Source organism: Myotis brandtii, unplaced genomic scaffold (genome assembly GCF_000412655.1).
Source record: "Myotis brandtii unplaced genomic scaffold, ASM41265v1 scaffold303, whole genome shotgun sequence".
Lineage (NCBI taxonomy): Eukaryota > Metazoa > Chordata > Mammalia > Chiroptera > Vespertilionidae > Myotis > Myotis brandtii.
The window spans coordinates 4,881,247-4,909,233 of NW_005361573.1; the positions used below are offsets into that span (position 1 = coordinate 4,881,247).

Genomic DNA, 27,987 nt, shown 5'->3' on the forward strand with positions numbered 1-27,987 from the left:
GGGGCTCCCCGAGGAGGCGCGAGGGACCTGGCGAAGGTCCGGTCCTCGGGGCCCCGAGCTGAAGCGGGAAGGGGGTCCGGCGCTGCGGGTGAGTGGAGCTGCCAGCCGGGGCCCGGGTTTGGGGAACAAGAGGGAGGCCCCACCCCCAACCCGCTGTGTGACCTTAGACCAGGCTCTGCACGTCTCTGAATCTCAGCGGCCTCCGCCGTGAAATGAGTGAACGTGCGGAGGACCCGCTGCGAGTTTGCACGGATGGAGGTGCGGGGCATGAACCCGCGCCTTCCTCCCATTTATACTCTTATTTGCCCTCGACATGGATGGCCAAACAGGAACTGTGGCCATGCCTCTCAGCCTCCGAGTGGTTTTGGCCAAGTCAGCTCGCCCCGGCCCACGCTCTCCTCCCACAGAAGGAGTGCGCTTACCTTTTCAAAGCGCTTTATGACTTGAGTGTTATTGGTGGAGATGGAGGCCAGGTAATGAGTGCCCCCTTCTCACTCCAGGAGTGTGATAGAATGAATGTCTTCTTCTTGGAGGAAGGACGAGAGCGTGGCCCCCAATCCTCTCGTTCCCCAAATTCCCTGGTCCTCTTTGTCCTCCGTCCCTCCTTGGAGGCGTTATTTTTCATCCACGGGTTTGGTGCCACCTCTTCGCTGGGCAGCAACGGTTTGTGCAGGAGGTTCAAATCGAAGAGCAGTTGCAAGGCGAAGTCTGACCGCCTTTCTGTTTGTGTTTCTCAAGGGCAGGGAGGCAAGATGACTTCTCTCCCCCAGGCCTGGAACAGCTGAAGGAAACCACCGTGCAAGATGAGAACCACAAAGGTCTACAAACTGGTCATCCACAAGAAGGGCTTTGGGGGCAGCGGTCAGTATCGATTGGGAGTTGTGTGAGTTGGCCGCGGTCCTGGTGTGTCCAGTGCCTTGAAAATGACACACTGGCTCGTGTGACCATGTAGGCGAGACAGGAAACTTGTCTGAGCGAAGCAGCAAGTATAATACTTAGTGGAAGGGCAGTAGGAGCAGAGTACAGACCTTTTCTTTCTTTCTTTTTCTTTTTTTTTTTTTGTTGTTGTTAATCCTCACCTGAGGATATTTTTCCATTGATTTTTTTAGAGAGAGTAGAAGAGAGAGGGAAAGACAGAGAGAAACATCGACATGAGAGAAACACATTAATTGGTTGCCTCCTGCACGAGCCCCGACCAGGGCCCAGGCCCAGGAGAAGCCTGCAATCAAGGTACCTGCCCTTGACCGGAATCAAACCTGGGACCCTTTAGTCCGCAGGCCAATGCTTTATGCACTGAGCCAAACCGGCTAGGGCCAGGCCTTTTTTAAAAGCATTTGCACTTGGACCTATTTTTTAAGTTTGTTGTTTTTTTTAAATTTGATTTCAGAGAGGAAGGGAGTGAGAGATAGTACATCCATGATGAAAGAGAATCAGTGATCAGCTGCCTCCTTCATGCCCCCTACTGGGGATGGAGCCCACAAACAGGCTGACCAGGAATTGAACTGTGACCTACTGGTTTGTAGGTCAATGCTCAACCACTGAGCAATACCAGTCAGGCTGCACTGACTTTTTTTTTTTTAAATATATTTTATTGATTTTTTACAGAGAGGAAGGGAGAGGGATAGAGAGTTAGAAACATCGATCAGCTGCCTCCTGCACACCCCCCACTGGGGATGTGCCCACAACCAAGGTACATGCCCTTGACCAGAATCGAACCTGGGACCCCTCAGTCCGAAGGCTGAGCCAAACCGGCTAGGGCTGCACTCTGACTTTTAAGGAATATTGTGAATATTACCAATTAACACCTTTCATTTGTTAAATTGAAGGGTGTTACATCAGCCTGCACTGGTTTGGCAGAAAAGAGAAACTTACATTCAATGAGAGAGAAATAGCAGATGTGCATGAGACAGGTATGATCAAAGCATGAAGCTTTGCATGGCTCTGAGGCCATGTGAGAAGGGGCAGAAACACGGCGTGTTGTCCTGCACTAACCAGAATCCAGAGTGTCAGCTCTGCCTCTGACTTTCCCTGTGACCCTGGCCAGCCCCTGGTTTATCATATCTACACATCCACGGGCCTTATGTCTTTTCTCTGAGCACTTGAGTCTATAAATCTGCAGCAGAGGACACTTAGTAATATGATTTTTTAAAAATATATTTTATTGATTTTTTTACAGAGAGGAAGGGAGAGAGATAGAGAGTCAGAAACATCAATGAGAGAGAAACATCGATCAGCTGCCTCCTGCACATCCCCCACTGGGGATGTGCCCGCAACCCAGGTACATGCCCTTGACCGGAATCGAACCCGGGACCCTTCAGTCCACAGGCCGACACTCTATCCACTGAGCCAAACCGGTTTCGGCAGTAATATGATTTTTTTGCTAAATAAATAATTTTCTCTTCTGTCTTAACAACCTTATTTGCTTCAGCAATTGGAATTAACAACACAATGAGTTGTTTTAAAATTGTATTTTAGTATGCATTTGCTCCAAAGGCAAGGGCTGCCAAAAAAGGAAAAACAATCGTGTTTGTTTTTGTTTTTTTAGTATAGTTTTTATTGATTTCAGAGAAGAAGGGAGAGGGAGAGAGAGATAGAAACACCAATGATGAGAGAGAACCATTGATCGGCTGCCTCCTGCATGCTCCGCACTGAGGATTGAGCCTGCAACCCAGGCATGTGTCCTGACTGGGAATCGAGCCATGACCTCCTGGTTCATAGGTTGATGCTCAACCAATGAGCCACACCAGCCCGGTGGAAAAACATTAGTTTCTCTGTCATAAGGTGTTGTGGAGGTCAAGTTAGGTGACGTGTGGAAAGTATTTAGCAAAACACCAGGCTTGTTAGTGCCACTCCATAAATGTAGCCACTATCATGACCAGGACCAGGATAACCAGGCATTGCTGTACTTAAAACAGCTTCTGCTAAAACTCACCCTCTGTGGTTAACATTATCCTTGGCGTGCGGCTGATGCTGCCTAAACATGGGGGAAGGAGAACTGAACAGCCAACACAAATCACTTTTGGTAGAGGGACGGATGCCACAGGGTGGGGCAAATGTAGGTGTCCAGTTGTGAGTACACGAAACACAGAGTTCATTCTTGTGTTATTACTTATTAATTTTTGTATTATTTTCCATACGAACACCTGGAAACCTACTTGTGCCCCATCCTATGTAGTAGTAGATACGATGCATACAAGTCTGCTTTTTCCTGTTGACGAGGCCCAGGTGGCTAGGTGCTGTACCCTGTTTCCTGTAGGATTATAAATAAAAACACATCCAACCATTCTCAGGTGCACACCTGTGCCAAACATAAAGGTTATGAGCATGATAAGGTTCCTTGTCCCTGAGGGGCATTCAGCTTGAAGAGACAGACGAGCAAAAAGGAAATGATAACGTGAAGCAGAAGGAATGCATGCTCAGGGAGCTTCATTCCGACTGTGGAAGTTGGGACAAAACTGTCATAAAACAGAGGATTTGGCATAAAACTGTCAATGGAAACAATATGCCACAGAAGCCCTGGCCGGTGTAGCTCAGTTGGTTGAGCATTGTCTCATGCACTGAAAGGTTGGTTGCTGGTTTGATTCCCCACCTGGGCACATGCCCAGGTGGTGGGCTTGATCCCCCTGGTTGGGATGCATGTGGGAGGCAATCGGTCGATGATTCTCTCTCACATGGATGTTTCTTTCTCTTTCTCCCTTCCTCTCTAAAATCAATAAAAAAAATAACTATATATAAAATAAAATTTGGGATTAACCCCGTGCTTTGGTTCCCAGGCTGAATTTTGATTGGATCTGATTATGTTTGAAATTTAGATATACTTATTTGTCATGATTTTAGCTTAGTTAAAGGCCATGTCTTTCCCGAAATATCAAAAGAGGAAAAAAAAATCACTCCCATCTTTATGGCTTTGAGTATGTTGTATTTGCAAGAGTTCTCTTCCAAACAAAGCATGAAACCATGTCCGCCCTTTATTTTAAGGGTCTCTTTGGATCCTAATGTGAATGGTATCGGAAGCTTTTTCCCTGATCAGATGCTGCCCTTCGAAGCCCATTTTATTTGGCTTGACTTTCATGACATATGAGAGGTGGCGGGCGTTAGGTAGACGGAGCTCTGGCCTAGGCAGTCATCAGTCCTGGCTGTGCTGTTACTAGCTGTTTACCCTTAACCTGTTCTAGGGTATATCCTCATTTCTGCTAGATCCAAAGATTCATTGTGAGGGTCGTATGAAGACTGTACTTTTGCATCATTTTGGATAAATATAAGGGATTGTCCTGTCATACCCGCCCGAGGGGGTGGCGAGGACCCAGTGTGAGAACACGCACCACACCTGTCACTCACGTGAGTGTGTTTCCTGCTGGGGACGCCGAATTGTCTTTCAGATGATGAGCTGGTCATGAACCCCAAAGTGTTTCCTCACATCAAGCTTGGAGACATTGTGGAGATTGCTCACCCCAACGATGAGTACAGGTGAGTGCCTGACGGGTCAAGGGAGCTGACCGGCGGCTGTTTCCAGATGAGATTTTGTTTAAGGGGCTTGACGGGCAAGACAGCTCTTTGCCTTGGGATAAAAATGCTCCTGCCTCTAGGATTCGGTAAGCCCATCATCTTTTAAAAAGTGGTGCATTCTTTCTGGGTTTTTTTTTTTTTCATTCTTTCTGTTTTTTTATTTGTTATTAATCCTCACCCGAGGACATTTTTTCCCATTGATTTTTAGAGAGAGTGGAAGGGAGGGAGGGGAGAGAGAGAGAGAGAGAGAGAGAGAAGCGGGCATCGATTGGTTGCCTCCTGCACAAGCCCCAACTAGGGCCAGGGATTGAACCTGCAACCCAGGTATGTGTCCTTAACTGGGAATTGAACCCTCGACACTTTGGTGCACCAGCCAACATTCTAACCACTGAGCACACTGGCCAGGACCATTCTTTCTATTTCTGAAGCCGAATTGACAACTCTATGAAAAATTCTGGCAGGCTGGAAAAGATCAATGGGGATGTGGGGGAGGGGAAGAGGACCTATGTAATACTTTCAACAATAAAGTTTCTGAAGCCGAATTGACAACTCTATGAAAAATTCTGGCAGGCTGGAAAAGATCAGTGGGGATGCGGGGGAGGGGAAGAGGACCTATGTAACACTATCAACAATAAAGATTTTAAAAAGAGAGAGAGAAACATTCTGTAGCATTTTCCCATTTCCTTGAGTGTAGGTGCAGGATTACTTTGTTGTGCTGCAAGTTACAATATGTCCAGAGTCATTTGTTTACCTTTTAGAGGGGTTGCATGAAGAAAGCTAATTAGTTACTGCTTATAGCATCCCATCTTTTTTGTTGCTTTTTCCCCCCAGCCCTCTGCTTTTGCAAGTCAAGTCACTTAAGGAAGATTTACAGAAAGGTAAGAAAAAGTTCCATCTTTCTTCTCTAAGATTTTTATACTTTACTATCCCAGACACTGCAGGAAACACTGCAGGCTCAGGTCTTTATCTGCTTATGTCATCTGAAAAGCAGAGAATTCTAAATTTTAAGCTCCTGGTAGGCAGAGAGCATGGCTCGTCCATGGCAAAGGGTCAGTTGTGTTGCTTCCTGAACGTCTGAGTCTTTATAGATTAGAATATATGTACCTGCTTTTTTCCAGAATGTATTATTAGATTTCTTCTCTGTTTCAGAAACTATCAGTGTGGACCAGACCGTGACCCAAGTGTTTCGTCTAAGACCTTATCAAGATGTCTATGTGAATGTCGTAGACCCTAAGGTATGTCTTTGTTCTGGACCTGAATATCTTTCCGAGATGATTAGCACCCTTCCTCGAGGTTAGGCCTCTAAGGAAATAATGAGTTACTTACGTATAGTGTTAGACTATGAAATATGCAGTCACATGTAGGTTATTTAGATTATAGGTAGTATGTAAGTTGCATTTAAAATGCCCCCCCCCTTTTTTGCCCCTCTTTCTATAAGGATGGAATCTTTTAAAAAAATATTTATGTGTGTGTGTGTATATATATATATTTTCTCCTCCCTTTTTAAAGATTTTGTGTATAGATATCTGTGTGTGTTTGTGAAGCTACAAGTAAAGTTTTCTATTAAAATACTAAATTTTCTTTATAGTCTCGCACGTCTAGAAACAATGCTATAATAGGTAAAAATCTTCTAGAAGGTATTATTGACATTATCTAGGGAAATAAAACACAAACCTCGATGTCATATTTGTGTGTCAGAATTAAGACTAAAACAACACAATAGAGTGTACAGGCGATGTACTGTGGAATTGTGCATCTGAAACCTGTATAATTTTATTTTATTTATTTTTTATTTATTTATTTTTTTAATACAATTTTATTGATGTCAGAGAGAAAGGGAGAGGGAGAGAGAGATAGAAACATCAATGAAGAGAGAGAATCATTGATTGGCTGCCTCCTGCACGCTCCCCACTGGGGATTGAGCCTGCAACCTGGGCATATGCCCTGACCAGGAATCGAACCAGTGATCTCTTGGTTCCTGGGTTGACGCTCAACCACTGAGCTACACCCGGCTGGGCTAAAACCTGTATAATTTTGTTAAGCAGTGTCACCCCAGTGCAGTCAATAACAAGAGGAAAAAACTGAAATCCAGAACTAGTACTCTGGTGCTCTTGGCACTTAACCGTGATTCAGCTGCTGTAGCCTCTGCTACAGACTCATCACCTGTTCTCAGAAACCGTTGTTGGCAGGATAAAATCTGTTTGTCATGGTGCTGCTATTGGATGGTCTTCCAGTAGTTTCTTTTTTGCCAAAAGGTGTCTCCATGTGACGGGCATTATCTTATGCCCGTGAAGTGAGGCGGAATGATGCAGAGGGATATGTTTGATTGTCTTTTCTAGGATGTGACCCTTGATCTAGTGGAGCTAACCTTTAAGGATCAATATATTGGCCGTGGGGATATGTGGAGACTAAAGAAAAGTTTGGTAAGATATGATTTTTTTAAAGTCTGTGCCTTTTTATATTATATTAATAATCCATGTTCTCATAGAGATTAGAGGATCCAGTAAGGGAGAAGAGCTTACAGTCATTTCAAATTGCAGCTTCACAGACAATTATTGGGAACATTTTCTGTATCTTCCTCCATTACTTTTCATCGTGTTTTTTTTTTTCTTCTGGGAATCGAAACTGTGACCTTCCAGTGCTGGGAAGAGGCTCCAACCAACTGAGCCGCACTGGCCAGGGCTTTTTTCATAGTTCTTTCTTTCTATATATATATATTTTTTGGCTTTGTTTTGCTTGTCTATTATCGGAGAGTTTTACTCTGCATTTTTGGTTTGAATGGGAAATTATAATATTATTTGACATTTGAATAAAACTCTAGTTTTCGAATTTTCCCTTGTTTTCATTTGCACCTCACATGTCCTCCTTGTGTACAGCTATTTATTACCCCCAATTTTTAGATGTGAAAACTGAGATTGAGACGTTAGGTGATTGGCCGAGACTAGAAGGCTAGGAGCAGTCAGCACTGAGCTAAAATGCAGACCTCACTGCTTCCAGGTCAGACTGCTTTTGCCGTACCCTCCTCCCATTTTCCTTATTTTATCTTTAATTTACGTTTTCCACTTAAAATGATGAGTTCATCAAAATTGTGAGCTGGTGCTGAAAATTCTCTTTATTGGATTTTTTTTTTAGTATTATGAAACAACAAACTATAGGTGGAATTTCCACGCAGTGCATATTTTCAGAAAAAAAATCTTTGCTCATTTTTTTTTTTTTTTTGGTTAATCCTCACCTGAGGATATTTTTTCATTGATTTTCAGAGAGAGTGGAAGGGGGGGGGAGAGACAGGAGACAGAGAGAGAGAAACATCGATGTGAGAGAGACACATCAATTGGTTGCCTCCTGCACATGCCCCAACCAGGGCCAGGGATCGAGCCTGCAACCAAGGTCCGTGCCCTTGACCGGAACCAAACTGGCTGGGGCTCTTTGCTCATTTTCAGTGATAGAAGGAGGGTTCTATTTTCCGAAATGAGAGCTAACATGAGAACGAAATGTTCTATATTTAAGTGAGTTTGTAAATTTAGGTATGCATGCAAACATGTGAGGATAAGTATATCGGTGAAGCTGGCTGCTTATCCACCTGGTCTTTACTATTGTCTGTACTTGCCAAACTCTTAAGACCCTGTAATGACGTGCCCCAGCAGGCTTTCCTATAAAGCTGTTACTCCCAGGCTAATTGAACTTGGGGTTGTTTGGAGGGATGAGACAGCCAGGAGCCTTTCTTGATGACCTTTTATGGCCTCGATGTATTGTTACACCTCCCCCTCTTCCCTTAGGTCAGCACATGCGCCTATATCACTCAGAAGGTGGAATTTGCTGGCATCAGGTAGGTATTACATGACTCTAGTCAGTGGGAGCAGGATGTAATGCAGCCATGGGGCTGCAGATAGCATTTGAGGCCTATGGATGTCCCTGTAATGAAATACACAATAGTTTAAAATGTTAGGTTCTCTTCTGGCTAAAACAAACCAAAAACCCCCCCAAAATGCACCAGAGTCCAGGCAGCTGCTGAAGCCACCTGGTGTTCGGTAACAAAGGAGGTCTAGACTCATAACTTTAGAATTGGAAAAAGCCTCAGATGAACATACTTAATCAAACCTTTTTTTTTAAATACATATTTTTATTGACTTCAGAGAGGAAGGGAGAGGGAGAGAGAGATAGAAACATTAATGATGGGAGAGAATCATGGATCAGCTGCCTCCTGCACACCCCCCACTAGCGATTGAGCCTGCAACCCAGGCATGTGCCCTTGACCGGAATCAAACTCAGGACCCTTCAGTCCACAGGCCAACGCTCTATCCACTGAGCCAAACTGGCTGGGGCTAGTTCTGCCTTTTTAACTGTATTGAATTACTCTTGATTTATTAAAGTTATTTCTATATTTCAGTTTGTTAAGAAGAGACCCCCCTTTAAATTAAAAAAGCACGCTTCTGCCCTGACCGGTTTGGCTCAGTGGATAGAGCATCGGCCTGCGGACTCAAAAAGCACGCTTCTATATACATAGTAAAGCTGGTGGTACAAAGATGTGTATAATGAAATATATAATCCTTTTCCTTAGAAGACACTGTGTCTTTCCTGAAATTTGTTGCACATGTACAAGCATATTTGCACCTGGTTGGCTCACTTAATCATGTTAAGGTTGACATGTGGGCTCTGATGATGTAGTCTGAAGTTCCCCATCAACTTTTTACCTAATGGTTTTATCCATTGATGATTGTTGTGAGATGGTGGTTTTCTAATTCAGTCATTCTTTCTACATTTATTAGCCAGGATCATTTTGAAAAGAACTTTTATACCAGCTACTAGGATTGTTTGATTGGTCTGAACTACTTAATTGGGAAAGAAAAAAAGGATAAGGGAATTTTCCCCCCCAAAAAGGGATGTTTTATGATTCAGCCATAAATTGGACGTGCAACCACTGCGCATACTGGCTGGGCTGTCCTGGGTTTGTTTTGACTCATAAGACCTGAGGATATTTTCCACTGATTTTTTTTTTTTAGAGAGAGAGAAAAACATCACGTGGGAGAGTAACATTGATTGGTTGCCCTCCGGGCTGGTCAGCGCTAAAGGCCATGTTCTTTCACTGTTCTACCCATTTTACAGTCTTAACAAGTGGCAGAGGAGAAAACAACAAGCCCCCAAAACACAATAGCAAGTTGCCATGAAAATTATTCACTAGAATGACCTCCATTGTATAGGGCAGTGGTCGGCAAACTCATTAGTCAACAGAGCCAAATATCAACAGTACAACGATTGAAATTTCTTTTGAGAGCCAAATTTTTTAAACTTAAACTATATAGGTAGGTACATTGTTATTAACTTAATTAGGGTACTCCTAAGGCTTAGGAAGAGCCACACTCTAGGGGCCAAAGAGCCGCATGTGGCTCGCGAGCTGCAGTTTGCCGACCACGGGTATAGGGCCTCTGCCCCTTCTTGCCTTCTAACTGCCTATCTTCTAATCCTGATATTAAGATGGATTTTGTTTCTGTTGAGACTGACGGTGTTAAAACTGGGATTAGCAGAATTGCTCATCAGTGCTTCTTAGTTGTTTTTTGTGTGACATGGACCCTTTTAAGATTTGACAAAAGCTGCAGTACCCTGCCCAGAACAAAATTTGCATCACTGGAGAGGGTTCATGGCTTCCCTGTAGCCCTTTTTTCAGACCCACGTGCTGTCTGTGGACGCTCAGATTAAGAGTTCCTGTTGTGCATATACAACATGCTCTAGGAATTCTTCATGTTGTGTAATCCGTCCATGGCACTATCTCTGGAAATCTGTAACTGGCGAGGTCACTTGGGTAGAAGTAACAGAGTAGAGTGAGCCGCCCGGAAGTCACCACCGTGTCTTCATGGTTCATGTAAGACTTGTAATAACTTGTGTGTGTGTTTCTCCTTTTAGGGCACAGGCTGGTGAGCTGTGGGTCAAGAATGAGAAGGTCATGTGTGGTTATATCAGTGAAGATACCAGGGTAAGATGGAGAAAATGCTTCTTTTTTTTTTTTTTTTGGTTTCGTTTCCCCAGATGGTGATGTCTAAGGCCTGAAATAAAAAACAAAACAGAGAAACAAGCAAAAACTTGATAATGAGTGGCACAAGGCCCTCTGCTATTAGATAAACTTTATAACCGGTTCAAGTACCTGGTTTTCCAGGCCCCAAATTTTTAGAAGTAGCAAACATAAAAAGAGAGGGAGTATTAATGTCTATAAGTTATTTTTATATAGAAAAAATACGGTGGGTTGATTGATAGATGGCGAGGGATGGCTAGATGGTGATGGGTGGTATGTTCAGTATAGGATTTAGGTGGTGGGTATGTGGGTGGTTGCTGTATGATTTTTAAAAAAACGTTTTTGTATGTTTGGAACTTTTAATAATAAAATAATAAAAAACACCCCAAATTCTAAATTAAGAATGGCAACATTAATATGGCTATATATCTACATAAATATTAAAATATGATAGAAAAAGTTATAATCGACATTAACTAGAACGTTTTAAAGTATCTTTGAAAGAGACTCAAATATAGTAAATGACTAATTCACTTTATTATTTTTTAAAAAATATATTTTATTGATTTTTTTTACAGAGAGGAAGGGAGAGGGATAGAGAGTTAGAAACATCGATCAGCTGCCTCCTGCACACCCCCTACTGGGGATGTGCCCACAGCCAAGGTACATGCCCTTGACCAGAGTCGAACCTGGGACCCTTCAGTCCGCAGCCCAGCGCTCTATCTACTGAGCCAAACCGGTTAAGGCTGATTAATTCACTTTAAAAAAGGAAGACAAACAGCCCAATTGACCAATAAACACACGAGAAGATGTTCTAATCTATGTCATTAGTCATTAGGGAAATGTCAGTCAAAACCATACTGAGCTACCACCTCAAACTCACTAGGATGCCTATGATAAAAATAAAAATTTTAAAAAGGAAAATGACAAGTGTTAGAGAGGATGGGGAGAAATTAAAACCTGCACACACTCCCGGGGTGAATGTAACATGGCGCGGCCACTGTGGAACAATTCGGCGGCTCCTCCAAAGGTTAGATGTAGAATCACCAAATGACCCAGCCATTACCCTCGCAGGTACATGCCTGATAGAATTGAAAATATGTGTTCCCACAAAAACTTGCATACAAATGTTTGTAGCGGAATTATTCACATAGCAAAAAGTGGAAACAACCAGGAATGCCCATCAGCTGATGAGTAGGTAAACACAGTATGGGATAGCCATTCAATAGAAGGTTATTCAGTAAAAAAAGAATGAGCCCTAGCCGGTTCGGCTCTAGGTTCAGTGAGTAGAGCGTTGGCCTGTGGACCGAAAGGTCTCGGGTTCGATCCCAGTCAAGAGCACATACCTCAGTTGCAGGCTCCTTCCCAGCCCGGACCCTGGTCAGGGCTCCTGCAGGAGGCAACCAATTGTGTGTTTCTCTCACATCGATATTTCTGTCTTTCCCTCTCTCTTCCACTTTCTAAAAAACAAAGGAAAAAAAACCCCTGGGGAGGATTTAAAAAAAAAAAAATGAAGTGATGATTCATGCTGAACCTTGAAAACATTATGCCAAGTGAGAGAAACCAGTTAGAAAAGGCCACAGATTGTATGATGCCATTTATATAAAGTGTTCACAAGAGACAAATCCATAGAGACACGGAAGAGGGTAGGAGGGAGTAACTGCTAGTGGGTATGTGTTTCTTTTCGGAGCGATAAAATGTCCTGGCATTAGCGCTGATGGTTGCGTAACATTGTGACTATGCTAAAAACCACTGCGTTCACTAAGAATGGCGAGCTGAAACTCTACAGCATTGCTTTTCTAATGCAGTCATGTTTTCGTTTATTTCAGGTGGTGTTCCGTTCTACGTCGGCTATGGTTTACATATTTATTCAGATGAGCTGTGAAATGTGGGATTTTGATATTTATGGTACTGTCCCTAAATGCTGGCTGTCACTGCTAATGGGGAGAAGTTTCTGGTTTCTCCCAAGTTGTTATCATTGACCGTAAGCCCTTGACATTCTCTAACGACGTGTTCCTGGGATTTTTACAAATTCTCAAATGCTAGAACAAACAAACAAATTATATATTTTCCATATACTGAATTACATGACATGTGGCAAAGCTTTAAAAGGTAAACAAAAAGATAAACTAAAGCACAAACACTCATAATGCCAATAGATCTTTAATTGTCCTGTGACTACAGGGTCAAAAGTCATAAAGAGAGTGACTCTGTGAACCAATACTTTCTTTGCTATCTTTCATTTCTCGTCCTATCATCCCAGAAATCTCATTTTATTAGAACGACGACACAAGTAGAGAACAGTAAAGGTGCTAGGCAGTGTGGATACTGTGTCCAACACACCAGCTTCATGGTGCACGCAATTCGGATTTGTGTTTTATAAAATTATAAATTCCTTTTTTCCTTCGGGTCATCAAAATCACTCAAAAACAGCAGGAACTGAAAATGGTAATTCAGCCAATGCCAGGGTCCACCTGATCATCTAATGAACTGCACGCCTCCCTATGAAAATGATCATGTTTGGAAATTAGATGGTTCTCTCATTTTGAAGACCCACCGTATTTTCCAGTCGTCAGAGCTTTTTCAATCTTGCATTTTACCTCGAAGCCATGGCCTCTCACTCAGTGAGGTGAATGCTGAATTTGACCCCATAGAAAGTCTAGGTTGAAACCCCTTTTGTATGTCTGGCTTTTATGATCTCGTTTGAGGACATAGTAGAACCCACCTTCTCTTTGACCAGTCCCATTCCTGTGACTTTACTGAGAGAAGAAATTGTCAGCGAGAATGACAGATTGTCCTCACCCTCCTCTTGTTCCTTTTCAGGGGATCTGTATTTTGAGAAAGCTGTGAATGGTTTCCTTGCCGATCTCTTTACCAAGTGGAAGGTATGTTTCCTCTTACACACTCAGTCTCATCGAGCAAATGTTATTCAATGCAGATTTTAAAAATACACTATTTCTATTAAACTGTATTTCATTGAGGTATCTTAGCTAAAGCCTAAGTTGATGAGACTCGACGTAAATTACTTTAATCACCTTGACATTGTGAAAAGCATTTATGAAAAACCCATAGTTAATATACTCAATGTGGAAAGACTGATAACTTTCCCCCTTAAGATCAGGAATAGTATAAGGATGCCTGCTGTCACCACTAGTTTTCAACATTGTCCTAGAAGTTCTAGTCAGAGCAACAGCGTAAGAAAAAGAAACAGTGGCCCTGGCCGGTAGCTGGGTTGGTTCGAGTGTCGTCCTGAGATGCCATGGTTGTAGGTTTCATCACCGGTCAGGGCACATCCAAGAAGAAACCAGTGAATGCACAAGTGGAACAACAAATCTATGCCTCTCTCTCTCTCTCTCTCTCTCTCTCTCTCTCTCTCAAATCAATAAATAAAAAAAATTTGTTAAAAAGAAGTATTTGAGGTCACACATGTAGCAGAAAAGAGCATGGAGTCTGGAGTCAAATAGACTGGGTTTCAAATTACGGTTCTGCTCTGATTAGCTTCTTTACATTTGAGAAGAAATCAGTCTCTCTGAGCCTCCGTTTTCTTATCTATAGAATCGAGATAATAATAGTCACTAACTCACAAGGTGTTTTAAATTAGCTGCACATAGTCAGGTCTCAGTAGGGTCTGGGTCTCAATGTAATCTAAGTCTCATTCTCTTTCCTCAGCAACATAGGGAAAATGTCCTCCAGCTCTGAAGGTTAAAGAAAATAGAAATTTAATGCTTGCCCTCAGAGAACTTACGGAGATTGGATATATGTACATTGGGGCCTTGACTTACGAGTTTAATTCGTTCCGTGATAGAGCTCGTAACTCAAATTACTCGTATGTCAAATCTTAAAGTGAACGAGTGAGACACGTTATGCTGGGCTGATGTTGTGGCGTTCACTGTGACGTTCGCTGCGTCAACTAGCGGTGGGGTATCTGAAGCTGGCTTGTAACCCGAATTTTAGCTTTAGCTCGCAAGCAAAAAATCGGCCGAGAGACGGCTCGTTCTCGAAAAACTCATTAGTCGGGACACTCGTAAGTCAAGGCCCCACTGTATTTGAAACAGCAGCTAACCATACATTTTTAATTATTATTATTATTATTATCATTATTATTATCATTATTATTATTTTAACTATACATTTTAGGGGCTAGAATGTTATTTACTTTTGAGTTTGGACCTGGAAGGCGGGCTCCCTGTTGCAAGCCAAATTTCATGCCACCTGTAAACACTCCACTTCCTTGGTCTCCAGGCTCCATGGGAGTGCTTCTCACTAGTCCCTATCCCAGTCCAAAGGGAATGCATTGCCTTGGCTTCAACCCCTGCCTCTCGAGCAGCCCCCAGTCCTCATCCTATGACAGTGACAGGATGTGGGGGTTTCTTTGAGTCTGACATCACCACCAGCAGTTCTGTTCACGTTCCCTAAACTGCACGTATGTAGAAATTAGAAAACACTGCCTGGCCATCGTGGCTCAGCGGTTGAGCATTGATCTATGCACCAGGAGGTCACGGTTTGATTCCAGGTCAGGGTACATGCCCGGGTTGCGGGCTCGATCCCCAGTAGGGGGCGTGCAGGAGGCAGCCGATCCATGATTCTCTCTCCTCATTGATGTTTCTCTCTCTCCCTCTCCCTTCCTCCCTGAAATCAATAAAAATTATTTTTAAAAAAACAACAACACTGACGCAGATATAAATACCATGATCCTTAGACACTGGGCTGGTCTATTTCATGCCAAATCAAGAGCTGGGAGGCAGGGACCTCTACTCTTTTTGGTGATTTGCAGCTTTCAAAGCATTTACCACATGCCTAGAGTTTGAGGGAACTTGCCCAGGGTCACGTAGTGCTAAGTCTCAGCGCCAGGGCTGAGTCCAGCAGCGCTTTCTTCATCGCCTTGTGCAACCTGTGATTACCTGATGTTATCTGAGACTGTACTACCCACCATGCCTCCTAGCACTGAGAATGCTGCGTTCATGCGGGCCGCTTCATGTGGAAGGAAATGGAATAAACCTGAGCCTTCTTTTTCTCTACTCATGCCTAGGAGAAGAACTGTAGTCATGAAGTGACAGTGGTCCTATTTTCTAGAACTTTCTATGATGCAAAATCGCTTGGTGAGTACGTCTTTCTCCTAGTTCTTTTTTGTTAAGCTCATTCATTCTTTATTATCTTCTTTCCCTTTGCTCCATCATGCTCACCCTTCCTGTTCTATGGTCGGTAAAGTGGCAAATAGCACAGTCCCTTAGCGGGCGCAAGAAGTCCGTGGGCTGTGATTCATCTTAAACCAACTTCATAGACACATCATGCTATTTATTTATTTTTGTGATGCAAATGTTCAACCCAGAAACACGGGAGCAGAGGAACTGAGTCTCTCTTTTCAATCTCATCTCTGTTTTCTCTGTTTCAGATGAATTTCCCGAGGTAAACCGAGCCTCAATTCGGCAGGATCACAAGGGGCGATTCTATGAAGACTTTTATAAGTATGTTTTGGGTCCTTCACTAGAAACCCCTGTCTTTGCTTCTTGGTGGTTTCTTTCCTAACTTATTTTTTTTTTTAATTAACCTTTGTGTTTTGGAGTAATTTTAGGTTTACAGAGAAGTTGCAAAGATAATCTAGAGAGTTCCCATATACCCTTCCCCCAGTTTTCTCTGTTAACATGTCATAACCAAGATACATTGGTCAAAACTACAAGAACATTACTATTCACTGAGTTTCAGACTTTTCTCAATTTCACCAGTTTTCCATTTACGTACTCTGTTGTTCCACAGTCCAGTCTAGGATACTACATTGCCTTACGACTCCCCAAACTTTTTGTGGGAAATATTTCAAACTTGCAGAAAAGAATGAGTAATATAATGAACCCATATACCCAACGCCTGGTTTTAACAGTTGTTATATTAGCTTCATCTGTTCTTTTTGTGGCTAAATTATGTTTGAGAGTAAATTATAGCCATTATAACATTTTGTTCCTCTGCATATCTCAAGAGTAAGGGCATTTCCATGTATAATCACAGTGTAATCACATATATATCCACAATTTTTTTTTAATCATAATCACCTTTAACAAAATTAATAATAATTCTATAGTATTATCCAATATCTAGTACATATTCAGATTTCCTTAATTGTCTCCAAAACAACTTTTTTGTTTGGTCTGCTTAAGCAATTTCCCCTTTCTTCCCTCCCCTCCCCCACCAGGTGTTGACTTAATGGAGAATCTGAGTCAGTAGTCAGGTACATGCCCTTAACTGGGAAGCAAACCCACAGCCCTTAGGTGTGCGAGCGGATACTGTAACCACTGAGCCACACCAGCCAGGGCAAGGCAATTTTAAAATATTTTCTTCATTTCAATCTACGTGGCTATTGACATGATTACATTTCTTTGTTAATATTTGTTAAATGTACTTGACTTTATCACTTATAATTGTATGATAAAGTTCCCTAACTTTGGAATCCCATCTCTCTTCTCCTTTCCTTGCAACCCTCTAAGGGACCTGCTGTCCTGTGAGTAGTAGTTGACTGATATCTGTTTTATGATGATGCTCCTTTCAGAGTGGTGGTGCAGAATGAGAGGAGAGAAGAGTGGACGTCACTCCTGGTGACCATTAAAAAGCTCTTCATCCAGTATCCAGTGTTGGTGCGACTGGAACAGGCAGGTACTGCATCCATGGGGTAGAAGGTGCAGCGGGGAAGAGAGGTGTAGGGCGAGGCTGGGAGAAGAAGAGGTTCACGCTTGTTCCCCTTCCAGTGCTGTGTGTAATTTCTGCTTCCGTCAGGTTTCTTTAAAAAAAAAAATGTTTTTTTCAATTGATTTCAGAGAGGTAGGAAAAGGGAGAGAGAGAGATAGAAACACCAACGATGAGAGAGAATCATGGATCGGCTGCCTCTTGCACGCCCCACACTGGGGATCGAGCCTGCAACCCGGGCACGTGCCCTGGCCGGGAATCGAACTGTGACCTCCTGGTTCCTAGGTTGATGCTCAACCACTGAGCCACACTGGCTGGGCCCAGGTTTTTGCTTCTGGTTGGGTCCGATTGTTCATTACACATGCAGTAGGTTCGATAATGTCCCTACTGCAGGGTGCGGGGGTGTCCTGTGGAGCCAGGCACCTTCAACTTGCTTTACAAGACTTTCTCATGAGCTGTTTTCCTTTTCTTGTGTCTCTCGCTTCAGAGGGCTTCCCTCCAGGAGACAATTCTACCTCAGCACAAGGGAACTACCTAGAGGCCATCAACCTGTCCTTCAACGGTGAGTGAGTTCAGCGCCACCGTGAGCAGGCATCCTGCTGACCGCATGACTCTGAACTTCTCTGTATTGATGCCAAAGACCCAGGCCTGGTTGGTGATGTTCACACCACATGCCCCCCAAATTAATTGAGAGCATTAACTTCTGACGGCCAAAATGTAGCCCTTAGGTCTTCTGCTGGGAACTTAACTTGCTGTTCTCATCTGTTTCTCAGGGTAACCTCAGAGTAAAGCGCTGGGGGATCCTCTTGGCTCTTTGTTTTACTAAACTATATTCTTACTCTTTTCACCCCGGCCCTCAGCTGCTCCCAGGCAATTTTTTCAATCAACTTTTAAAAAAATTACAAAAGTGACCTGTGTGCCTAGAATTCAAGTCATGGAGAGGGATAGTGAAGAAATTCTCCCCTTCCTGCCACTGTCAGGCTCCTTCCGAGAGCGGCGTTGTTAAGAGTGTGGCAGGATTTCTTCCTGATGTTTGTCCCTACATTCCTCTGTTAGTTTGCAAATACCAGAAACCTACTAAATTCATTTAAACAAAAAGGAAAATTTACTCTACAGGTACAGGGGCTCAGTGGGGCAGCCGAGAAAGGCCTGAACCCCATGTTGAAGAATGTGGGGGCCAGGGTGGCTCTGGGAAGCGCAGCGGCAGGAATTCCTCGAACTGTGTTCATGTCCCAGCAACCCCGGCTCTGCTCTCTGTTCCGAATTCCACGTTCCCAGCAGAGAGCATCTGATCGGACCAGCCCCGGTTAGGCATCTGTCTGGCGCCGACCAGTGGTGGAAGGGACCCTGTGTGGGCACTTCACTGTGCATATCACCCTCCCACGGCCTGCACTCGGGCGCTGGGCATTCCAGAGCCTGGGGTCTTTTATTAATGAGTCTTCTGTCATATTTGGATATCACTGATTTTCCATAGTGAGAATTTCACAGGCCTGAAATAAAAATTAACTTTTGGTTCTGGCCCATCTCTTTTAAATATTGTCCAAAATTAGTATTTGATTCTGTTTTTAAAAATATATATTTTTATTGATTTCAGAGAGGAAGGGAGGGGGAGAGGGAGAGAGAAACATCAATGATGAGAGAGAATCACTGACCGGCTGCCTCCTGCACGCCCCCTACTAGGGATTGAGCCTGCAACCCCGGGCATGTGCCCTTGACCGGAATCAAGTCTGGGACCCTTCATTCTGCAGGCCAACACTTTATCCACTGAGCCAAACCAGCCAGGGTAGTATTTTATTCTTAGAAGTTTTAATGCTGCCTCATTTGTGGAAACTAATGACATGAAGTTTGAGCCTATAGGGCTGGCTGCACAAGGCAAGTATCAATGGAGAGCAATGAACAAAGGCGACAGTGACATAGTCTTGTGTGAGGCAGTTCTTAATGTAAAAGGGGACAGGCAGGCATGCGCGTGACCAACTAGAAACCAGGTCAGCATGTGGCAATTGCTGTGGTAGCGATACAGGTAAAATGCTCCGAGAAGAGAGGGTCTTGCCCGTGGCTGGTTTCCCAAAAGCTGTAACATCTCCATTGGAGGATTTCTTTTGCTTCATTTCCAGTGTTTGACAAGCACTATATCAACCGCAACTTTGACCGAACTGGGCAGATGTCCGTGGTGATCACGCCTGGGGTGGGTGTGTTCGAAGTGGACCGTCTACTCATGATCCTGACCAAGCAGCGGATGATAGATAACGGTAATGCTCCCTGGGTCCTGCTGACTTCCCCTTAGAACTCAGCTTCCCCTGGCTCTGTGCATCGGAGGTCGGGGAGTGTGAGTGGTATCAGGCGACAAAGAATTCCATGGTCAGAGTGGTTTGGGAGAACTTGGGTCATACACATTTAAGCCCATTCCCTAAGTTCAGATTTTTTTAAAATATGTTTTTATTGATTTCAAAGAGGAAAGGAGAGGGAGAGAGAGAGAGAAACATCAATGATGAGAGAGAATCATTGATCGGCTGCCTCCTGCAGGCCCCCTACTGGGGATCGAGCCCGCAACATGGGCATGTGTCCTTGATCGGAATCGAACCTGGGACCCTTCAGTCCGCAGGCCGGTGCTGTATCACTGAGCCAAGCCAGCGAGGGCCCTAATTTCAGATTTTAATATGTCAGTGTTCCCTGCTTATCTCTAAAGGGCATACCTGGTGCCCTGAGTTTCCCAAACGTATTTGACACTGGGGAGCCCTGGTGGGGGTGATGGTTTCCGGGAACCGGTGTCCATCAGCCACACGGGGAAGTCCCATCAGATGGTCCAGTGCAGCCCTCCCTCCGTGGGGTGCCGTGCTTCCCCAACTCGCACCCCGGGCCCCCATTTCATCTGTGCTTCCACAACAGGATGGGGCTGGGAACGGAAATCCCAATTGCCAGTAAAGACGCCCTGTTAAGTGACGGGGATCGTCTGGCTTTTTACGGAGATGACAAGGTTCCTTTCCCTGTCTGGCCTTGACCCTGGTCATGGAGGCCTGTCTGTCTGTGTGACAAATCGTGATCTGCAAGGCAGGCAGAGGCTGACTGTCGAGCACCAAATAGTGGCAGGTGTGACAGACCGGGGAACAGGAACAGAGAAAGAACAAAACACATCTATGTACTTCTTTGCTGCGTAGGCAGCACAGGGGGTTGTAAATCGTGGCACAGAAAGTTGGCTCTGCCCCAGACCCCGACCCAGTGAGATAACCTCGATAATAGATGGGAGCACTGATCTCCGCCTCTCCCCGCCTTGCCTCTCCCCAACCTCTTTTGGTTTTGTTTTTTAGGAATTGGTGTGGACTTGGTGTGCATGGGGGAGCAGCCGTTACATGCCGTCCCGTTGTTCAAGGTGATTCGGTTTTGGATCGCTTACTGAAGGCCAGTTTCCAGGGCTGGGATGGTCTTGAGAATAGTTTTCATTAAAAACAAGAGTTGGAGAAAAAAAAAAAACAAGAGTTGGGGCTGGGGGGCGGGGGAGGGCGGGGGCAGGCTGCAGAGGTGAATGGGGGGAAAAGGAGGACCTGTGTAATACTTTCAGCAATAAAGATGAAAAGAAGGAAAAAGAGAAACAGAAGTGGAGCAGTCGCGTGGCCTACTTGTTTTCGTAGCTGATCTGTGCCTGACTTTCTCGCTTGCAGCTGCATAACCGGAATGCTCCTTGCGATTCCCGTCTGGGCGACGACTATAATATTCCTCACTGGATCAACCACAGGTGGGTGTGATCTTGACTCATGGTATGTGACCAGAATGTCAGATAACTTCCTTGCCATTTTCTCTGTAAAGTCTCTTGTCAAGATGTGGAAAGCAAAGCTCTAACAGTTGCTTAAAGCTTCTCTATGTACATGCCCGACCAGCGTGGCTCAGTGGTTGAGCATCGATCTATGAACCAGGCGGTCACAGTTTGATTCCCGGTCAGGGCCCAGCATCATGCCAAGCATCTGGGTGAAAATTATTATGGCGTAAATAGATTTATCTCTGCCAGAAGAAGGAAATTCTAATCCAGTTAGGAATCAGAACTAGCACGAACACAATTGAAAGCATAATCAATGCTTTATAGTAATTACAAAATGAGTTAGAATTGGGGAGACCAGGGAAGCCTGAGACAAAGGCATTCACGAGGCGGCTGATCCAGGGCTGCGATTTCAGCTGTGTCTTGAGGTTTAAAAAAGAAGGGGGTTCATGCCCTAGCTGGTTTGGCTCAATAGATAGAGCGTCAGCCTGCGGACTGAAGGGCCCTGGGTTCGGTTCCAGTCAAGGGCACATGCCCGGGTTGCGGGCTCAGTCCCCAGTAGGGGGTGTGCAGGAGGCAGCCAATCAATGATTCTCTCTCATCATTGATGTTTTCTACCTCTCTCTTCCTCTTCCTTCCTCTCTGCAATCAATAAAATATATATATTTTTAAAAAGGGTGTTTAGATTGATGACCCTGTTTGTTTCTTTCACAGTTTCTACACCTCCAAAAGCCAGCTCTTTTGTAACAGTTTCACCCCCCGGATAAAACTGGCCGGAAAGAAGGTAGGTGTCACCCGCCAGCAGAGCCTTGAGGGACTGTCACACACCCAGGCGGTTATTTTGGTCCTGAGAAACTCCCTTTCCCCCGAGGGAATAAATGAGTTTCAGAAATTGTTTTTAGAACTTTTTACAATTCCCCACATTAAATAACAAGGCAAACCCCCGTATGTAAGAAATACCTTTGGCAAAAATATGGCCAAAGAACTATTTTTAGTTTTTAATAATAAAAAGAACTATTTTTATTATGATGTGACTGGTGTGTTCACGCCCTGAGACCTCCCAGCTACCGGCAGGGACAAAGACAGGGACACATGTTGCAGCAAAGGGGAAATACGTTAAAAAGATCACATCCTAGCAGGTCATTAAAGAAAGGCGCGTTCAGACAGGAGTGGGGACTCATATTTTTGCTTACCAAACCGAATAGGTTTAAAACCTATTAATAATTAGACCAACCGTCTGTGAAATGGGTGCTTGAGTATCTGGTTTGTGTCCGATTCTTATGAAAAGCAGTTCAGCGTGTGTATGAAGAGCAGTGCAAAAGGTCGTGTCATTTGACACATCATTTTATTTCCGGCCACGTGGTCTCAGGAAATAATTGAGGACATTGAATCTGAGTAGACCTTGGTCTAGTGTTTTGTTTTTTTTAAATATGTTTTTATTGATTTCAGAGAGGAAGGGAGAGGGAGAGAGAGATAGAAACACCAGTGATGAGAGAGAATCATTGATCGGCTGCTTCTTGCACGCCCCCTACTATGAACTGTGGCTCATAGGTTGATGCTCAACCAGTGAGCCACGCCGGCTGGGCTAGTTTTATTCATAATAGTGACAAGTTGAAAATAATAAGGAAATAGCTAAATAAACCATGAAATATCCACTCGATGGAATATATTTACAGCCAATAAAAATGCCACTCTTATGAGTCTGAAGAGCTGACCTTAGGCTTCGGCTCTGCCACCTGCTAATCGTGTGCCTTTGAACAAGTCCCTTATTCTCTCTAGAATTAAATAACCTCCCCTGTGAAGTGAGGTCGGGGGTCCCCTGAGGAAAGTTGTGAGAGCAAACAGGGTGTGAGGCGGGAGGAAAGGCCCTGGCAGGGCTTGAGGCCACGGTAGGCAGGCGCCTGGCGTGCGCTCCCGCCTTCCCATCAGTGTCAGGGGTGAGACGGTCTCCCCCCTGGGGAGCGGCCACCTGCGCGCTGTGCCTTGTGGTCAGTCCTGTTCCAGCAGGGAGGGGAGCGATTAACTCTCTCTTTATTTCCTCAGCCTGCCTCCGAGAGAGCGAAAAATGGCCGTGACACGTGTGAGTATCTTCCTCCTTTCATCTCTTTAGAAAGAGTCAGCCTGCCATGGCAACAGAGGATGTGAGCTCACATAACAGTTCACAGCCACGTTGGGAGACCTGGGTTCCTAAACCACCTTGTATATATTTGTCCTATCAGCTGCAAGATGGATGGTAATGACAGGCCAGTTGTAGGGGTCAGGGAGAACGTTTGAAAGTACGAAACGTACATAGGAAGATGATATCGTAAGAGTGGGATTACAGAAGAATGGGGTACTGCCATCACCTCGCCTCTACTTAGTGTTATACTCTTCCTGCATCCTTTGACATATGTCGTGTGTCTCAACAACCTGATGAATGGTTATCATCCTTTTAAAAATATTTTTGTTAATTTTTAGAGAGAGAAAGGAAGGGAGAGGGAGAGAGAGAAACATTTATGTGAGAGCAGAACATCTACCGGCTGCCTGCTGCCTACCGGGGATCAAGCCTGCAACCCGGGCCTGTGCCCTGACCAGGAATCGAACCAGCAACCTTTTGGTACGTACATAGGAAGATGATATCGTAAGAGTGGGATTACAGAAGAATGAGGTACTGCCATCACCTCGCCTTTACTTAGTGTTATACTCTTCCTGCATCCTTTGACATATAAGTCATGTGTCTCAACAACCTGGTGAATGGTTATCATCCTTTTTAAAAAAATATTTTTGTTAATTTTTAGAGAGAGAGGAAGGGAGAGGGAGAGAGAGAAACATTGATGTGAGAGCAGAACACCTACCGGCTGCCTGCTGCCTACCGGGGATCGGGCCTACAACCCGGGCCTGAGCCCTGACCAGGAATCGAACCAGCAACCTTTTGGTGCACAGCAGGATGCCCATCCAACTGACCCTCACTGGTCAGGGCATCTCTCTCTCTTTTTTTTTTTTCAGGGGGAGATAATGATGATGATGATGATGATGATCGTTATGTCTTGCAGATTTTGATGAAGACCCTCGGAAGGCATCTGGTTGAAATTAGTTTTGGTGACAGTTCGTATTATTTGTGTGTTTCAGCTCTTGGGACTCCAAAAGAAGCTGAGAATGCCCTTCCCATCCAAGTGGACTACGATGCCTACGACGCTCAAGTGTTCAGGCTGCCAGGCCCATCCCGGGCTCAGCGCCTCGCCACCTGCAGGTTTTCTGCCCGATTCCCTTGGGGGTGGATATAAAAACTGCTTGAGAAAATGTGAGGTCTGGCAGGGACCTTTATGAGAGCAACCTCGAAAATGTTTTCAATTCAAATTAGCCAAATAGCCTGGGGTGGGGTGGGGGCCGGCTGGAGAGGGGGGGTGAGAAAAGGAGACTTAAGTAATACTTTCAATAATAACGAATTATTTTTAAAAAATTTGCCAAATAGGAGGCATGCCTTATAGATCATCAGGTTCTCTGGGTCACATCTGGTTGAAATTAGTTTTGGTGACAGTTCGTATTATTTGTGTGTTTCAGCTCTTGGGACTCCAAAAGAAGCTGAGAATGCCCTTCCCATCCAAGTGGACTACGATGCCTACGACGCTCAAGTGTTCAGGCTGCCAGGCCCATCCCGGGCTCAGCGCCTCGCCACCTGCAGGTTTTCTGCCCGATTCCCTTGGGGGTGGATATAAAAACTGCTTGAGAAAATGTGAGGTCTGGCGGGGACCTTTATGTGAGCAACCTCGAAAATGTTTTCAATTCAAATTAGCCAAATAGCCGGTGGCGGGGGTGAGGGCGGACTGGAGGGGGTTAGTGGGGGAGAAGAGGAGACATATGTAATACTTTCAACAATAAAGAATTATTTTTTTAAAAATTAGCCAAATCGGAGGCATGCCTTATAGATCATCAGGTTCTCTGGGTCAGCCATTTTGTTAGCTCTGTTTGCTGTAACGTATTGTCTCTAATAAGGAGCGTATTTTTCTGCTTTTTACTAGACACTTGGACATCTCATTGGGGATTTTTTAATATATAGTTTTGTTGATTTCCGAGAGGAGGGAGAGGGAGAGAGAGAAACATCAATGATGAGAGAGAATCATGGATTGGCTGCCTCCTGCACGCGCCCACACTGGGGATCAGGCCTGCAATCTGGGCATGTGCCCTGACCGGGAATCGAACCGTGACCTCCTGGTTCATAGGTCGACGCTCAATCACTGAGCCATGCCGGCCAGGCTCATTGGGGACTTTTGTTACTGGTTTCCCAAGTAGCTTGGGCTGGTGACAGGTTTGGGGGCAGCGTCCCTTCCTTGGCGGTAACTGGTCCTCTCTCCCGGGTCAGGTCTGTGCGCGAGCAGGAGAGTCACAGTCGAAAGAGTGCCAGCTCCTGCGACGTCTCCTCCAGCCCTTCCGTGCCCAGCCGGGCGCTGCCCACGGAGGAAGTGAGGAGCCAGGCTTCCGATGACAGCTCCCTGGGCAGGAGCGCCAACATCCTCATGATCCCTCTCCCCCACCTGCACCAGTATGAAGTCAGCAGCTCCTTGGGCTACACCAGCACGCGAGGTCAGAGCCGAAGCCCGGGCCGAGCTGGGCAGAGCAGGGCGCAGCTTCCTTCCTGCAGTGAGGGGTGGGGGTTGGGGGGTTGTGGCCAGGAGTAAGTCCACGGTTAATGATTTCCATGCCAGTGCAGTGAGTACAAACCACCTGAGCTGTCCGTCTGTGTGTCTATGAGGAAAATCAAGCAGGTTTAGTGAACACATGGACTGTCTCTGCCAGGGTCTGGCCCGCTGGTCATCCAAATATATATATTTTATTGTTCCTCTCAGATGCAGAACATACCCACCCCATCTCCACAGGAGGCAATTCAAGTCCTGCCCTTGACGTATACCAGCTTAAAGTGCAGGGTCTTTAAGTCTAGGCGATGTGTGCTCCTCCCCGTCAGTTTGGATGTGGCTTCATTGGGCCAGTCATTTGGGGACCGAGACTAAGTGTTTAAAAAGTAAACACACCCACGGTTTCATTTCTCCCTGGTTTGGTGCTTTTACTCATTTCCCTCACTGCTCGGCATGCGTACTGTCCAAGGTTCTTGGCAGCCTTGGCAGAGCGGACTGCCTGGTTCTGGTTCCTCTGTGGCTCTGTGCTTGTCTCCGTGTCTCATCTCTACCGTAACCGGCAGATGCCCTGGAGAACATGGTGGAGCCGCCGCAGCGAGACTCCAGCGCGCCAGGGCGGTTCCACGTGGGCAGCGCAGAATCCATGCTGCACGTTCGACCAGGGGGCTGCGCACCCCAGCGGGCGCTGATCAACCCCTTCGCCCCCTCCCGGATGCCCATGAAGCTCACGTCCAACAGGAGGCGCTGGATGCACACCTTCCCTGTGGGTGAGTTGGTGGCTCAGGAAAGAGCCGTGGCCGGGCGCTCCCAGGCCTGGTCCTCAGCACCAACAAACCACAGGGCTGCGGTCAAGTATCCAAACTCCTCTGGTACCTGGTGCCCCGCCTGTCAGATGGGGTCGCCACGCCCCCTTTGCCTACCCCGGGGGTTCTCGTGAGGACCCCGAGGGCACACCTGGGAATGGGCTTTGTGACTGTAGCAAGCGGTATGGAGCCGAGGGCTTCTGTTGTTCTGTTTGAAAGAGACTGTGCTTTGCCACCTGCTTTCTTCTAAGACTGATGGCCCTCATTCTCGTTCATTCCTCCCTCTCCTGCCTCTCTCTGGGTTTTATGCAGCTGTGGCTGGAATGCACCTGCAGCTGAATGGGCTCTTGCTGGGCTGGGAAGGGACAGGTGCATGAAACGCCAGGGTTTTTCCTGGAAGCCATCCTGCTGAACGCCTGGGAATGTCTAGTTGTTATTATTATTATAATTTTCTTGCGTTAGTGTTAAATAAGTGAGCAGTGGATCTGGTTCTTTCGGCTGTCATTGGGGGTCATTCTCAGTCCCCTTCTCGCCCTCCTGATCGCTGTCATAGTCAGTCACATGACCTGTTTCTTCTGGGTCTCTTTCTTCCCATTGTTATCCCCGCTGGCTCCCTTCATGTTCTCTTGGGAGAAGGACTATTGGTGTTTCTCCCATGACTCTTCGCTCTTCTTGCTTCTGTGCTTTTCCTCCAACACCCGACACGCAGCACTTCACTGAAACAGTATCTCCAGAGCTGCATCCTCCGCCCACCTGGGCCTCTCATCGCCAGGCCCTCCCTTACCGGGCTTCCCAACTGTCACCATCCTCAGAGGCTCTCTTCTTTCCCAAGCTCATCGCCTGTACGTGTCTTGACTCTTGCACGCCTGGGGTTTCACACGGATCCTTTCTTCCACCTAGACCTCCTCTCTATCAGCCTCGCTGACTTCAATGCTCTGAAACTTCTTTCTCTAGGAAGCAGACTGGACTAATTCTGATGATCTACTCGCCTTTTTTGCGCTTATGTATCTTCTGCTTCTTCGAGCCACAGTTGTTGCTATCTTACATATTAGTCGAATCCTTGGTGTTTCTTTCTTTTTTAAAATATATTGATTTCAGAGAAGAAGGGAGAGGGAGAGTGCTTATGTATCTTCTGCTTCGAGTCACAGTTGTTGCTATCTTATATATTAGTCGAATCCTTGGTGTTTATTTCTTTTTTAAAATCTATTTTTATTGATTTCAGAGAGGAAGGGAGAGGGAGAGAGAGAGAGAAACATCAATGATGAGAGAGAATCATGGATTGGCTGACTCCTGCATGCTCCACACTGGGGATCGAGCCCACTACCCGGGCATGTGCCCCGACCGGGAATCGAACCGTGACCTCCTGGTTCATAGGCTGACGATCAACCACTGAGCCACGCCGGCCGGCCATGTCGCCATTAGATTCCCAGGAGCACAGGCATCAGAGCGGCTGAGATGAAATAGACAGGCGACCGAGGCCTTCACACATATTCCGGGACCTAGAACAAACTCTGCGAACACTTATATGGAACCAAAGAAGACCCCGAAGAGCCGCAGCAATCTCGCGAAAGGAGAAAAAAGTCGGAGGATCACAAGACCAGAGATGACGTTATCCTACAAAGCCTGGCCCCTGGTGCTTGTCCG

The 27,987-nt window shown here is 45.4% G+C and overlaps 1 protein-coding gene across 1 annotated transcript in view; it reads left to right on the forward strand.

Annotated features, from left to right (window-relative positions):
- Positions 1-6: 6 nt before the first annotated feature.
- The window catches only part of DEPDC5 (DEP domain containing 5), a 64,016-nt gene continuing 36,035 nt past the window's right edge, over positions 7-27,987 (forward strand). Inside the window, exons 1-22 of the mRNA XM_014542435.1 lie at positions 7-88; positions 739-861; positions 4,380-4,467; positions 5,338-5,384; positions 5,656-5,741; positions 6,846-6,929; positions 8,283-8,332; positions 10,405-10,474; positions 12,340-12,418; positions 13,334-13,395; positions 15,540-15,609; positions 15,903-15,975; positions 17,049-17,152; positions 17,670-17,744; positions 19,297-19,431; positions 20,488-20,549; positions 20,839-20,912; positions 21,645-21,714; positions 22,974-23,010; positions 24,039-24,159; positions 25,270-25,490; positions 26,104-26,392. Coding sequence (XP_014397921.1) covers positions 804-861; positions 4,380-4,467; positions 5,338-5,384; positions 5,656-5,741; positions 6,846-6,929; positions 8,283-8,332; positions 10,405-10,474; positions 12,340-12,418; positions 13,334-13,395; positions 15,540-15,609; positions 15,903-15,975; positions 17,049-17,152; positions 17,670-17,744; positions 19,297-19,431; positions 20,488-20,549; positions 20,839-20,912; positions 21,645-21,714; positions 22,974-23,010; positions 24,039-24,159; positions 25,270-25,490; positions 26,104-26,392 — 1,955 coding nt within the window. The 5' untranslated portion in view covers positions 7-88; positions 739-803. The remainder of the gene's footprint in view (positions 89-738; positions 862-4,379; positions 4,468-5,337; positions 5,385-5,655; positions 5,742-6,845; positions 6,930-8,282; positions 8,333-10,404; positions 10,475-12,339; positions 12,419-13,333; positions 13,396-15,539; positions 15,610-15,902; positions 15,976-17,048; positions 17,153-17,669; positions 17,745-19,296; positions 19,432-20,487; positions 20,550-20,838; positions 20,913-21,644; positions 21,715-22,973; positions 23,011-24,038; positions 24,160-25,269; positions 25,491-26,103; positions 26,393-27,987) is intronic.